General features: G+C 39.8%; 1 protein-coding gene across 1 annotated transcript in view; it reads right to left on the bottom strand.

The window, feature by feature from the left end:
• LOC131192953 (contactin-3-like) overlaps positions 1-16,013 on the bottom strand; it is a 226,197-nt gene that overhangs the window by 63,302 nt on the left and 146,882 nt on the right. The window contains exon 7 of the mRNA XM_058172593.1: positions 7,242-7,378. Within this exon, the coding sequence (XP_058028576.1) occupies positions 7,242-7,378 (137 nt within the window). The remainder of the gene's footprint in view (positions 1-7,241; positions 7,379-16,013) is intronic.

The following is a 16,013-nucleotide window of genomic DNA, read 5'->3' on the forward strand; positions in this document are numbered from 1 at the left end:
TCTAGTACCAGACTTAGTATTTAAAGTGGTTTTTGACATTGATGTGCACTCTGAAAGCTGAATCCTCTAATGAAGAATTAAACATAATGTTCAGTGAGAAACACTGTCTATCTTACCAGTATATGCCTTGATAAAACTTAACAGAAAAATGGCTGACAAAAAAATTGAAGTCAATGTTTAAAGTTTGGTTCACCCTCAAAAATTGATACTGGGAGAGCAATTGCACACAATTTCATTTCTTTTTAAAAGGAAGTAGCTTAATGATCCATTCCGGATGCCAAGATGATTTTGATTGATCCAAGAATTTAAAGAACCATGCATCATTTTTGTTGCTCTTCTCTGAGATTCTGGAAAGAGTGCAGAGAATGGCAACAAAGATTAGGGGGCTGGAGGTTAAAACATATGAATAGTGGTTGAAGGAATTGGGTTTGTCTAGTATAGTGAAAAGAAAAACTAGGGGTGACATGATAATAGTGTTCCAATATTTGAGGGCTGCCACAAAGAGGCTCCTACAAAGAGTGAGTCAATTCTTCTCCAAAGCACCTGAAGACAGGACAAGAAGCAATAGATGAAAACTAATCAAGGAGAGAAGCAACTTTTTACTAAGGAGAAATTTCCTGACAGTGAATCAGTGGAACGACTTGATTCCAGAATTTGTGAGTGCTCCAACATTGGAAGTTTTTAAAAAGAGATTTGTCTGGAATAGTATAGGGTCTCCTGCTTGAACCGGGGGTAGGACTAGAAGACCTTCAAGGTCTCTTTCAACTATGTTATTCTGCATGCAAAATGGGTGATGGATGTAACAGCCAAGTAGTTAATTTCTGCAGGGAAAAAAGTAGGCTGAAGCACAAAAGGAATTTAAGCTAACAAAAGAACATAAAATAAAAGAAGAAAATTGTCACAAAAGGGGTTTGGACTTTACCCTTGTAGTAAAAGGATGGGGGGGGGGTTGAGGGTGAGGGATGGGTCTGCTTCTAAGAGAAAATATTGAAATGATGGCAGAACTGTTTTGCTTCAGTTTTCTTCCCTGCAGAATCTATTATAATAAGCTTAAAGAAATACATGGAGTTCATGAAATGCAGAACAATTGAAAAACAAAGGGAATGGCAATCCAGTGTAAGTAAATGTTACATAGGAGAAATAATGTAGGGAGAAATAGATTAATGGAATTTGAACCAAAGAAATATGTAAACATACATAGAAAGGCAAAAAAGGAAATAACCTGATCAGGTCTGGATATCAGTTACCAGAGATAAAAATTACACATAGCAGGTCACAGGGAACCAATCCATCAAGTTCAGACAAATACTGAATAAGAACATTAGAATTAACAGCCATGCAGCAGGTCATATAATGGTCAATTTGTAAAGGAATGTTGACAGATGCTGCTGGTGGAGAATAAAAAGACAAGCTGTATAAATTCTGTTAGAAAACCAGGAATTCATGCAATCAACTACAAAATCCAAGAGTCTAGAAGGAGCTTGCAGCTATCACATCATAGACTTTTGTATGATAATTCAGAAATCATGGAGGATGAGCATTTTTTCAGAAGACAATGGGTATAGTGCCAGAAGACTAAAGAAGGGCAAATATTGTTCCTATCCTATCTTTGCAAAGGGGTGAGGGACCCAGTTTGATGTAAATTGCAGAGAAAATCCTGGAATACATTATTAAGCAATGAGCTTATGAACATTGAAAAATGATGCCAATCAACTCAATTTTTTGATAGAGTGATAAGTCTTTGATAGAGTGGTGAGGAAGAAGACCAGCAGAGCACATCTATTAACAACAACTAGCAGTCAAAGAGAGGATGAAAAATATTTAATCTCACAATCCTGGACAGATTCAACCGTAGTTTTAATGAAGAGCCTACAACCATCCTAGACCAAGCTAAATTAAAAACACAGGGAATTCCTGGAAGCTTGGCATTCAGATAAATCGGCCATCAGTAGACACATAAAAATAAATCATATTTACATAGTATTCAAAAGAGATAATGAAAAGGTTAAGAAGGAAACAGACTACAACACATCCTCTCCAGCAGTCAATATCCAGGGATTAATACCAGGCAAACAATCCAGCAGAAAACAATACCCTAACCAAAGTACTAGAAGAAAAGTACACTCACCCCATCAAAACTGGCAGGTAAGCTATTGTACATAAACATGAAGGAAACTTCACATTCACTCATACTGATGCTACATAATTGAGTAATGAAAGATTTGCAAGCAAAGAACCAAGCTCAGAGATCAATAAGGTCTCCAGAGTCATGAGTATAATGGTCCATTGGAATGCATTGGGCATGGGACTTCAGCAAAGCATTTGACATGTTTTCAATGAGTTTCTGGTAGAGAAAATACAATATGAGGCTAGCTTATGAGAGTTAGCCAGACAGACAGTAGAACGGGTTGAACTACTGTAAACAATGAGTAAACATCAATGATTCTGCATTGAATTGGAAGGAAATATTGACTGGCCATTTTGTAGGGTTCCATTTTAGGCCTTGTGTTGTTCAACCCAATTATAAATAACTTGAATAATCAGTTTGCAGATATTTATTTATTTATTACATTTATATGCCATCCATCTGTCTATCTAGAGCAGCAGTCACCAACTGGTGGTCCGTGAGAATATTTTGGTGGTCCGCAGAAAAATCTTTGCATTTTTGCATTCTATATATTGCACTAAATCAGGGATCCTCAAACTAGGGCCCCTGGGACAGATAGGGTCCACCAAAGCAATTAATCCTGCTTGCTGATGGGATGGGGTCCTTCAGGCATTTAGCTTGGACACCTATTTAATAGCTCCAGTCCTTCCCTTCCCTCCCTGGGAGTCTAAGCGGTTCAGCATGCAGCGCACGAAACTTTGGCTGGGCTCCTTGAGAGACGGAGTTTGCAGGGAACTGATCTAGCACCCAGGCTGGCTACAAGCCAAACATTTACTCTTGGCCGTATTTGAGATTCTTAGCTGCAATGTAGAGCAAAGCTAGGGCTGACCCTGGGTACTTCTCTCCACCAACAGGTGGCCAAGCTAAGTGCCTGAAGGACCCCATCCTGTCACTAATTCATATTAGTGGTCCGTGGGATTTGAAATTATGAATGTAGTGGTCCCTGAGGTCTTAAAGTTTGGTGATCCCTGGTCTAGAGAGACTCTGGATGGCTTACAATGGAATAAAAACATAATATAAAAGCATTAAAATTGACAACAACTAAATAAAGGTTAAAAACTACGAGCATGGATGGTATAGGGGTAGGCTTTTGTCTCTCACTCAACCAACCAGCAGAGTGCACCCCCACCAGGGCACCATGCCAACCAGCAGAGCTAGTTTTTAAGACCCCTTTGGAAAGCCAGAAGGGTAGAGGGAAATCTCACTTCTGGTGGCAAGATGCTTAGAGGGCAGGGGCCACAGCAAAGAAGGCTCTTTTCCTAGACCCCACTAGGAATTCCTTGGCTGATGGGGTCTATAGAAAGCCTCTTCTCCTAGTGAGGAGGTTAATCCAATTGGAATGAGATGGTTCCTTAGATAACCTGTTCCCCTGCTATAAAGGGCTTTAAAGGTGATAACCAACATCTTGAATTGAACCCAGAAGCAAACTGCATTACAAAAATCATGGGATAGTAAGTATCAGAAGATAGGACGTACTCAGGATGTACTCAGGAGTACGTTGAGAAACTGTTATAACGGACAGGAGCTAGTAAGATGAATTTCAATGCAAATCAACATTTGGATAGAAAAAATTAAAGGATGACTAAAGGATGAAGTATTATACTGGGCAGTAATACGCACAAAAAGTATTTGAGTGACTCACAAGCTGGCTATGATCCATGAGTGCGACAAAGCTGCAAAAAGAGCACATGCAATCCTAGCCTTCATCAACAATGTCAAGTACAATGTCAAGAAATCACTATTCCTTTTTATTCCTCATAAACCAAGCCACACCTAGAATACTGCATTCTGTTCTGAGCACTACATTTTTAGAAGGACACTGACAAACTGGAATATGTCCAGACAACAGCAATCAGGAAATAAGCCAGTTAGGACAAACTTATAAGGAATATCTGTAATCATTGTGTGTATTTAGCATGGAGAAAAGAAGATTGCAAAGAGACATGATGCTGCTATCAAATATTTCAAGAGCTGTCATACAGAAGACAGGGCAGAATTGTTCAGAGTAGTTTCAGAAGGCAGAGCAAAAAAGAATGAGTTTAAAATACAAAAAATAAAATAAAAATTGAATGCACTTCAGCTAAACTTTCCTAATGGTAAAAGCTATTTAACAGTGGAACGTCTCCCTGGGGAGCCTATGTTTCCTTTGCTCAAGATATAAACAGAGGATAGATTGACATTTGTTGAATATGTTGTAGAACTACTTTCTTGTACTGACCAGTGGGTTTAGACCACATAATGTCCAAGGTCACTTACAATCTTGCATTCCATAATTCTTTGAATAAAAGCAGAAGTTATGGAAAGGAGCTAAATATGTCCTTAAATACTAGCAACAGTCATGCCCCCGGTTTGGACCGGTTCTTTTGAACTGGTAATAAAACCGGGGGTAGGCTCTGCCCACCAACCCTGATGTCATCAGGAAGCTTCTGCACATGCGCAGAAGCAAGCGTGTGTGAGTGAAGCAAGCCCACGTGTGTGATCCCATTGCAAACCGATAGTAAAGGTAAGTAGAACCTACCCCCTGACTAGCAACATAATTTTCTGAAAAAAGACATAAGAATGATACTAGTTTTGATGTATCAAGTTTATCCAAGATCATATTGTGCAGAGGTTGATCGACTGAAGAGATTTATTTTTAGATTATCTGCCTATATACAGGAGATAGGATAGAAGAAAATATAATGCTGTACCAAACATGTCAGTGGACATTACAATCAAGAGTTGTAACCTTTTTATACAATGGATCTAATAATCTTAATGACCCTAAAATTACCTTTACTAGCACATGGAAATAAGCTAAAAAGAATACTGCTTATTTTGCTTGACTTATTTTTGCTTTATGGTCCTCTCTGGGGAAAAAAATCATCCATCAAGATTGGAGAAGGGTTACTTCTGTTTATTCCTGTACTATTCTGAAAGTGCAGCATGTAACACCAATCCTGCGCAGCTTGCACTGGCTTCCTGTGGTCTTTCGGGTGCGCTTCAAGATTTTGGTTACAACCTTTAAAGTGCTCCATAGCTTAGGGCCCGGGTACTTATGGGACCGCCTGCTGTTATCTTGTGCCTCCCACCGACCCGTACGCTCCCACAGAGAGGGCCTTCTCAGGGTGCCGTCCGCCAAGCAATGTCGGCTGGCGGCCCCCAGGGGAAGGGCCTTCTCTGTTGGAGCTCCTACGCTCTGGAATGAACTTCCCCCCGGTTTACGTCAATTGCCTGATCTTCGGACCTTTCGGCGTGAGCTGAAAACGCACCTATTTATTCAAGCGGGACTGGATTGAAATTTTATTGGGGTATTTATGTTTTAAGATTTTAAATGGTTTTAAAATTTCGGCCACATTATAATATTTCTTTTTAACTTCTTTTTAATGTTTATATATTGAATTTTTACTTGGCTGTACTCCCTGAGTCCTCCGGGAGAAGGGCAGTATAAAAATAGAAATAAATAAATAAATAAATAAATAAATAAATTCTTTACTGTTGCTAGTGGAGTAACAATTTTTAAAAAAATCTTAATCACAGTAGAAGTGATTTACAGGCACTGTTTCAACTTGTGGATGCCCTGACATTTCTTTGTTCATAACTTCCCAAATTTATTTCAAAATACTAACATCTTTTTGTTGTAAAAGAGGTTTTTACAACTCATGCTGCAAATACAGGTTAAAATATAATTAAACAGTGCAACATCACGTAAGATTTAATCTCAGACTTATAAACACAGAAGAAGAGACAGGGAGTTCTGATGACTCTGGAAAAGTTTTAAAACAACTCACTATTGTTCTACATACCATGAGCACATAAACAGTTGCCTAAACAGCTATCTTGGGAATACTGTGATGTTCATGACTGATGCCAAAAAGTTGCTTTAACAGATGGCCTTCTCTCTGTCTTTCCTCTTTCCCATTTATTTTTTAAAACTAAAGCTGTCTATCAATATTTCTAAATTATATCATGATAGATTTGAATGCGGTCAGTTTGATTACCACCCTGCTCAGTTCACTAATTTAATTTAAAGCATGCTGAACAAGTATTTTTTTTCCCACTGCAAAAAATTATGGCTGGTTTTTTTAAAATGTTACAAGTATTTTGAGAATGCTCGGATTTTTCTTCGGAATGCTTTTTGGGGATTTTTCTTTTCAGCTTGCCTCAATGCTGCATCTGAACAATGTTGCAACATGGCAAGAAGCAGCTGGTGTTTTTGTATTCCGTTATATATTGGAGCTTCCCTGACTGCTCATGCCTCCTGTTTTGAAAGACAGTCATGGAAGAATTCCCTTAAGATGTCTTCTTCTCTCATGCTTTAACACAGGAAGACAAACAATTTGAAAACATAGTGCGGGAAAGATTAAATAATGAAAAACAAGACGTTCACATGCATGTTTCTTAGCCTCCTTGAAAATTCCTGATTTTTCCCTCTTCCATCAAAAGGGAGGTACATAATTAAAAAAAACTGCAAAAGAAATTTGCTATGGCATGGATTTTTTATTAATAAGTAGGGAAGACTGCTTGACTAGTATTAAAGGTAAAGGTTCCCCTCGCACATACGTGCTAGTCGTTCCTGACTCTAGGGGGCGGTGCTCATCTCCGTTTCAAAGCCAAAGAGCCAGAGCTGTCCAAAGACATCTCCGTGGTCATATGGCCGGCATGACTAAACGCCAAAGGCGCACGGAACGCTGTTACCTTCCCACCAAAGATGGTCCCTATTTTTTCTACTTGCATTTTTTACGTGCTTTCGAACAATGTAGCTTTTCTGCTACATTGGCAGAAGGTGGGACAAGTAATGGGAGATCACCCCATTACACAGCAGCACTAGGCATTCAAACCGCTGAACTGCTGACCTTTCGATCGACAAGCTCAGTGTCTTAGCCCCTGAGCCACCACGTCCCTGTAATATTACAAACTACTAGTTTGTAATTACAGGGTTAGGGTTACTAACTACTACTACTAATACTACTAGTATTACAAACTACCTTTTCTTAAATTACTTGGATGAACTCAAGAAGCTATTAATGTGCAGTCAATGTAACTGTGCACAATTTTTTTTTCAAAACAAGGTTAACAAACAAAAACACATTACCTCTAATGCTAGAGGTTCTCCATTTCTCACCCATCTGTAGGAAGGCTTAGGTTTGCCACTTGCTCTGCACTCCCAGTATATGTTGTCCTCCACTGCAGCTTCAAAATCTTTTATCAATTGAACCCAGTGAGGCTTGGCTTTAAATAATAAAAAGGAGAAATTGAAAATAAGAGAATTAATAAAGACAAACTATGTTTGGGAACGGGAAAAAGCAAAAACAAGTGAACATAAGAAATTCAACTCAAAAATGTTCTCTAACTGTTCATCTCATATCATCATTTGCAGTATCTTGTAAACATTTTTAACATGCTGGTAGTAAGGTAGTAATTTCACTGTTTTGCTTAACTAATATGCAAACATCCAGGAGCAGGAAGGTATGGATACAGATGTACTATAGATATAAATATAGACACATGATTGAAGGAAAGTTCAACCTAATTTACTGCCTTTCAAATTACTACCTACTAAACTTAGTTAACCTTTAAATCACTTTGGCAGGGAATGGAATAAACATTTCATTTATAGCATGTTTTTATGTCTAATTGCTAATGTTATGGATCTTGCACCAATGAATGGAAAGTTTATAACCACAGACCTCTGCCTACGTAAGGTAGCCATATACAATATCTGCAGAAATTAAAGGCATTATGACATACACTGAAATAATACAAAGACGGTGTCCAAGAGACTTTGAGTTCACCCACACAGCTCCCTTGCTCTGAGATGGCTCGCTTATCAGTCATTGAGAATATAATTTCATCCTGGAGGCTCAGATCTGACTGTCATTAATCCGGGTCAAGGTGAGATAGCCAGAAATCTAAGACTGTTCCTGGTTATATGTTATCTGGCTATAGAATTTTGTTCCTCTGTATCCAATTCTGTTCCTCTGTATCGAAAGAGGAAGTGGCCTAAAGTCAGGGGTGGGCTTCGGATCTTTTTGCAACGGGTTCGCGGCCCCGTTGCTGGGTGGGCATGGCCATGGTGGGCAGGTCCAGAAGCCCTCCAGTGGCCGGAAATAGGCCCGTTTCTGGACTTCCAGGAGGCACATTTTTCACCCTCTCAGACCCTCTGTGTGGCCCCCTGAACTTACCTGGAATGATGAACAGGCCATCTGGAGACTCCTGGGAGGGGTGGGGCGGGTGGGTGTGGCCTGCCAGGGGTGGCATTTGGGGGTTCACCGTACCCAGAGGTCCTTGGCTAGAGGATCGCCTGAACCCTGCCGAATCCCCAGGAGCCTATTCCTGTTTAAAGTCCCTGTGAGGGTTCTTTGCTTCCCAAGGACACATCACAGCATAGCACTTATGTACACAATACTTCACTACCTTCCCCAATCACAGATTAATGTTCTGGATTAACTCTACCCTCCTAGGCTTTGCAAGTCAATGTAGCCGCAAAAGTACACCTTTAATACTCAGGGCTTCAAGCAAACAAAATGGCAGACTGTAAAATGTCATACAACCTTTGCCTCACTCTAAAAGTTCTTGCACTAGTTGTGATGAGACGCTATCTCAGTGTGAATACTCCTTTGCTGGTTGCTATGGAGCTCCAGGCCAAGTTCCAGGCAGGACTCCCACCAGGATAGGCTGCTTAGCCTAGGTTGTGGTCTTGGCAATTGCCTCAAGAGTCAGACAGATTCTGACTGATTGTTGTGTCTTTAGCCCCCCTACCCAGGCCTGGCCCCCTGCCTGAAAGTGACTCAGAGAGTGAGGGGGAAGGCCCGTCAGGGCTCCCTTCTGCAGGAGCCAGAGGCAGGCCAGGTGGAGGAGGTGACGAGGCCTCTGTCTCCTGTATCTCCCCCTGCTCAGGAAACGCTTCCAGACCCAGCTGTGGACAATCAGCCCTGGTTAGATCCCAGGTTTCATAGACAAGAGAGGCGGGAACAACAGAAGCAGGGATGGGGCAGGCCTAGAAAGTGCTGAGTCATGGAGCCACACCCCACAGGGTATAAAAGCAGGAGGGGCTGCTATACTACTTCGTGACAAACAAATCAACTGACTGGAGAAACCTTGAGCTGAACTATCTGATTGAGCATTTGGCCTGAATTGCTGTTTGCTCCTGACTTCCTGGTTGCTCCGGTAAGGAGCTCTGCGATGCCGACATCAAGGAGATAAAGAAAACCTTGGCAGATGGACGCTGGTTTGCTGCCAGAGCTGATAGTTGCTGTGGACTAAATTGCTGGCTAATTGAGTCAGTTCGGATTGAGGTGGGGGACAGAACACTGATAGTCCTCTTGTCTGCCATTCTCTATAGTTACCATTCTCCAGTTTCTTCTCACTTCCCCATCTGCTTGCTGTTTTCCTATTTCCTCTTCTCCTACAACCCTCCCTCCCCCACTCTTATCTTAGTATTCACTTCTGTAAGCTTGGGAAAAATGAGGTTTTCTCCGGCATGAACATTTCCTTGAAAATGTCAGGTGTGGCTTAATTAGCCTGTTAGCTTGAAGCCAGTGAGGATGCTTGTGAATAAACTGAAAGTGAGTGAAATTAATAAATGAATGAGATCACCTCCTCTCAAATTTCTGGAACTGTAAACTTTGGGGGAAAAGCATTAGCAACCCTGGCCTTGGGGAAAAGAGAATAATTTCTGCCTGGTTGCCACTGCTTTTCCCAAGTTCAGACAACAATCCCAGCTTCACTTCTTCAGAGTCCCCCAGCGGGTTTTGTGCCTAAGGCAGAATAAAAGTCTCCAGATTTCTAGCCTGGGGGCTTAACCACTAGATTCTATTTTCCTATTATATGGTGCATACAAGATTTTTTTGGCCAGGGTGGACCAAAGGTGTGGAGATTCATGATCATCCTGTCCAGAAAGCCAATATATTAAACCTTAAGGGAAACAGGACAAAGTTCCATGAGAAGAATTATACTCGTCCTTGTTCTATTCCTTTCCAAAGTTACTAAAGTCATTCATGGACCAAATGCAAAGGAAAGAAGGCAAAGGAAAATGTTGTGAAATCTTTTTAGATGATATTATTTATAATATTATCTGTGAAGAATAACTTGCATTACCTAAAAGATGTTATTTCTAAAGTTCAAGAAACACGTTTAACTATTATCTCAGCCAGATGTCCTCTGGGGTTTTCTGAATTGTGTAAATTTAGGTACATATTACACGTCAGCAAAAACTCAGGCTAGAAAACAAATGCAAGCTCTTCAACAGATACAGCCTCTCTCCTGAGAATTATGGGATACTAAAGAAGATTTAAACTTCATTTTTTCACCAAGGCAAAAATCCTCATAATTGTAAATAAGAAGAGAGAATTGAATAAAGTTCACTGAATTTCTGAGTGTGAAATAATTGAATACTGCTTTGTATTGTCACCTCGTATTAAGAGGGCCATGTTTTAATTTTCCATTTGTTTTGTACATTGCTGCTTCTGTTGTGGGCCTAGAAGATGGATTAGTACAAAAGTAATAATTCTTTAACTTTCAGGGGGGAAAAAATCTTTCCAAGGGAAAAGTATGTAGCATTACAGAGTAAGAAAATTATGATCTAAAGTAAGTAGTAAAAGTCTTGTGGGATTGTGGATTCTCATTAATCACAGACTTTCAGAAAAAAACGAAGGATAACAGAAGAGTACATACTAGTATATTACCTTGCAACCACGCAAAACTGTAGTACGACATTAGATAGGAAAACAGCACTGAGATGTTACAACACGAGGAACACGGTCAATGCTGACGCCTCATTGGTAGAGGAATTGAACACCTTCTTTGCCCGCTACGAGGCGAAAAGACCAGATCCCGTAGCCACTGCCTACCGGCCTTCAGATTCCCAGCCACTCACTCTCTACGAACACCAAGTGAGAGCTGTATTGAAGGCTGTGAATCCTTGCAAAGCTGCAGGCCCAGATGGGGTGCTGGGGATAGTGGTAAAGAATTGTGCCGACCAGTTAGCAGGGGTCCTTAAAGGATCTTTAATATCTCCCTGCAAACAGCCTGTGTTCCATCATGTTTGAAAGCAGCCACTATTGTCCCAGTCCTGAAGAAAACAGCAATTAACTGCCTAAATGACTACAGACCTATCACATTAATGTCTGTAGTGATGAAATGCTTTGAGAGATTGGTTCTCCAACACCTTAGTACAGTGGTAGTCAACCTGGTCCCTACCGCCCACTAGTGGGCATTCCAGCTTTCATGGTGGGAGGTAGGGGTTTAATTGACTTTTTTTTAAAAAATCATAGCATTATTTCAAAACATTTTCATTAGGTTTTCATAAAATTCCCCGTGACAATTTAAATTTCTGTAAATATACTATTTGTATCACCCGCACATAAGTTTAGTTTACGTTTCGTAAGTGAAACTAAATGGCACTATAGTGCGACTGCGAACAAAACAGCCTCATCCCAGAATAGCTTGCACATCTCCCCCCGCACCACCCAGCTGTAACAAACAAGCAGAGTTGGTAGCCAACGCCCTCCCCCAACCCAATCCATGATGCACGAGAGGCATGCACAGATGACAATACACGGTGCATTACTGTGGAACCGGTGGGTGGTTAGAAAATTTTACTACTAACAGAGATACAAAAGTGGGGGGTAGGTATAAAAAGGTTGACTACCCCTGCCTTAGGACATGCCTCCCACATATCAGTTTGCCTACAGGGGGAATAGGTTGACAGACAATGCCATAGCTACTGCTTTACATTCTATAGCGAGCCATCTAGAGAAACCCGGGAACTATGTCAGGATGCTTTTCACAGACTATAGCTTGGCCTTCAACACCATTCTGCTGAGCATCCTTATCAAAAAGCTGACTGACTTGGATTTTTCCTCTTCCATCTGTGACTGGATCAAAGACTTTCTGAGGGACCGGCAACAAACAGTGAGGGTTGAGTCTGTCATATCCACCCCCCTGAAGCTTAACACTGGCTCACCACAGGGGTGTGTGCTCAGTCCCTACCTGTATTCACTGTACACACATGATTGTGTACTGTCAGACCCATCTACTGTGATCATTAAGTTCGCAGATGATACCACCATACTGGGTCTTATTACAGGTGGAGACGAAACAGCGTACAGGGGGGAGGTTCAAAAACTTTCCACATGCTTAAAAAACAACCTGCACCTGAACATCAGCAAGACCAAGGAGATGGTGTTGGACTTCCGGAGAAAGAGAGAGGAACCTGCCCCATATTACATTGAGGGGGGCTGTGTAGACAGAGTTTTCCCCTTTAAATTCCTGGGAGTCCATCTCAGCGAAGACCTCACCTGGAAAAACAACACAATCCAGGTGGCCAGGAAGTCCCAACAGAGACTCCATTTCCTTAGGGTCTTGTGTAAAAACAGGGTAGAACAACAACTGATGACCTCCTTTTACTGATCCACAATAGAAAGCATCCTCACTTATTACATCATGGTATGGCATGCTGGTCTAACAGCCGCAGATAGGAAAACATCACAGAAGGTGGTGAGTACAGCACAAAGCATCATGGGCTGTCCTCTGATACCACTAGATGAGATCGCTAGGGCTCGTTGCCTTAGAAGAGTGAGGAAAATTCTCAGGGACGACTCTCACCCTGGTCATCACTTCTTTACCCTCCTACCATCTGGAAGGAGATATAGAAGTATAGCCAGCCGCACAAAGAGGCTGAAGAATAGTTTTTATCCATGGGCTGTCAGACTCCTGAATGAGAAATAACATCGTAACTATATAGTATGTTGTACTGCAGGGCCGGCACAATGTGTAACATGTTCACACTGGTGCAATAAGACTGGGTATTTTGTTAATATGATTTATTGGGTTAGGGATTTTCTGTCTTCACTGTGAGTTGTATTGTGTTGTGGGGGGGATGCACTGAGGGAGCTCAACCAATCTCATTGTACATATGTTGTGCAGTGACAATAAAGATTTGAATTTGAATTCTTTTCTTTAGACTAGCCATACCCAATTAATGCAACTGTTCTTCATATTTTAGTCTTCAAGCCTGTAACACAGGCAATTGCTCTGTTACAGAGGTAACTATGATACCAGTAAAAGATTCTTCCCCAGCCTTTTCTTTTTTAAAATATGTGTGTAAGCTACATGATATTTGGCATTTCACTATGGATTCTTCCAGGCTGTTAGACATCCACAAAGAAACTCCAAAGCTTTGTGCTAGTTAAGTAAGAGGAAAAATTGAGATTAGCTTAGTCTACTTTCACATTGGAAGATGAATGCAATGGAGGGAAAAAAAAGGCTGATGCACTGTCCTAAGAGACAGAATCCTAAATTTCTCAGACAAACTCTGGAAATAAGATTTGGGAGGCATATTGACCTGCACAGCCTAAGATATTCTAGACAAGAAGACTGTTGAAGATTTATGAATTAAGAAAGAAAAAAAAATGTTGCCTGGTGATCCTGTGACACACTTAGTAATTTTGATTCCTTAGAGATTTTGAGGTTGACAGGAGATCAAACGTTTTACCAAGCAGAGAAAAGCCAGCTGCCAGACCAAGTGACAGAGGGAATTGCTGGGCCAATATCTCCAAGCCTTCCTGTGATTTTAGATAGTGGTGGGTAAGAATATTTAGAAACATGGATATGGGCTATTAAAATTTTGGAATAGAGAAAAATAATATAGTGTGAAAGGTTGCTTAACAAGGGAAGTGGTACACTTAGGGTTTTTTCCCCCTAAAATGTGGGTGGAGAAGCAATAGAACACAGACTTTTAAAATAAATTGCAAATTGTGCTTGCAAAGTTTAGTTGGGAATTCAAAATCCAAATAAGATACTGTTTGTTCATTTAATAAAGAAAAGAAAGAAAACCATTTAAAGTTGCAGTTTTTTACAGAATCCCGAGAGCCTACACAAAAGAGGTTTTTATTACGAATCTGTATGATTTTAATAAAAGGATTTGTATTGCTTTTGTGTTTTGTTGAATAGGTCAATATTCAACAAATGCATAATACACTAATTTTTGGTCGTTTCCAGCGGATGGCAGAATCAGTCCTTAAATTACTTCCTATATCCTTTGTATTGTCATTTGAACTGATACATCTTGTATAAATAAAAGGGAGAGTCAGAAATTTAGGCCTTTATTACATTGTGCATATCAATGCTGACCTACCATCTTATAAGATGGGTGGCTGAATGAATGAATGAATGAATGAAAACTTTCCAACTTTAGATTTACAATTTGCTTTACATTAAGGTGGGTTGATTCCCAGGAAAATATTTGCACTGAATTGGGGAAGGGGGCAACATCAATATTTGATATTTGCAGTCAAAACAAGAAAAGAAAGGAAATGAAATGCATTGGTCCTATGACATGAACAATAGTTCAGGGCCAATAAAATAATAATCACCTTAAGAAATTAGAAAATACTATATGACTGGCATAAAATAATGCAGCTGAATCCCAGTTAATTTTTAGAATTAACTGTCAAAATTGTTGATAAATTTGCTAGTAATTAATCTTTGTTGTATTGTGCATTATTATTTTAAGCAGCAGATGAACAGTCTTATGCTATTTACTTAAGGCAGCTGTGATTGGCAATGCTTTTCTGTTTTATATGCTAAATTTATTTACATTAATTATTTTTTAATTTACAGAATACAAAACAGATTGTATTGCTATACTGCTTTATGGAATAAAAATATTAAAATATTCCTATAGGCCTTCCTTGCATTATGCATTTTTTTTTTCAACTGGAAGTGAAACAATCCTTAAACTGCAGTTCTCACAAGGAAAATTACATTTTAGGGGAGTAATGTTTTATAAAAATTGCTAATTAACACTTGGCTAGTACTTCAGCTTTCCCCCCCCCAACAAAATAACAATATACTTTGTTAGCATCCAGTGGGTGCATATTTTAAAATGTGCAAGAGGATTTAAAATGTGCAAGAGTGCCTATTTCATATTTTATTAAGCAAAAATGACTTGAAGAAAATAGGAAGAAAAATGGCATTATGCCCATATAATTTGCAAATAAATGTTTTAGAAAAAGCAAATCATGTGCAATAGCCTTATCTACCGGATACCGGATCGCCTGATCCAGTCCGAACTGGGAGGATTTCACCCCTGGTCCCGGGATCATGTGAGGGATTGTGAAAATATGATTTTTGCATTAAAATAAGCAAATAAAATTAAAGTTTCAGAGAATTAATTATTCTGTTGCAGCATAATAATATAGGTCTTTTAAGTTCTGTTTTTATCAACAGAGATTAAGTCAAACACACACAGGAGCATTAACAGTTGCCTATTAAAAGAAGTTAAGATATAGAAGGTTGAAGGAACTTTGCCAGCACTAGACAAAATTTAATACTCTGAACATGTTGAACTATTATAGGTAATCCTCTAGTTACAATTATTCGTTTAGTGATCATTGGAAATTACAATGGCACTGAAAAAAAGTGTCTTATGACCATTTTTCAAAATTATAACTGCTGCAGGATCATTGTGATCACAAAATTCGGGTGCTTGGCAACTGATATGTATTTATGACGATTACAGTGTCCTGGGCAGGGGTGAAATCTAAAATTTTTCCCTTTGGTTCTGTGGGCGTGGCTTAATTGGTGGGTGTGGCTTGGTGGTCAGGTGACTGGGTGGGCATGGCCAATAACAATAAATAATAAAAATAATAAACAAAGTACACAAAACAATAAGAGGTACCAAAAACCAACTTTCACACTTTACACACATATAACACAACACAACTGACATACACAATGTAAAAGCAGCTGCACTTCACCCAAAAGAGCCCCTGCAACAAGTAGAAACCTCACACAGCCACAAAAAGCTCAAAAACCAACTTTCACACTTTACACACATACAACACAATACACACTCACACAC

Source organism: Ahaetulla prasina, chromosome 2 (assembly GCF_028640845.1).
Source record: "Ahaetulla prasina isolate Xishuangbanna chromosome 2, ASM2864084v1, whole genome shotgun sequence".
Classification (NCBI taxonomy): domain Eukaryota; kingdom Metazoa; phylum Chordata; class Lepidosauria; order Squamata; family Colubridae; genus Ahaetulla; species Ahaetulla prasina.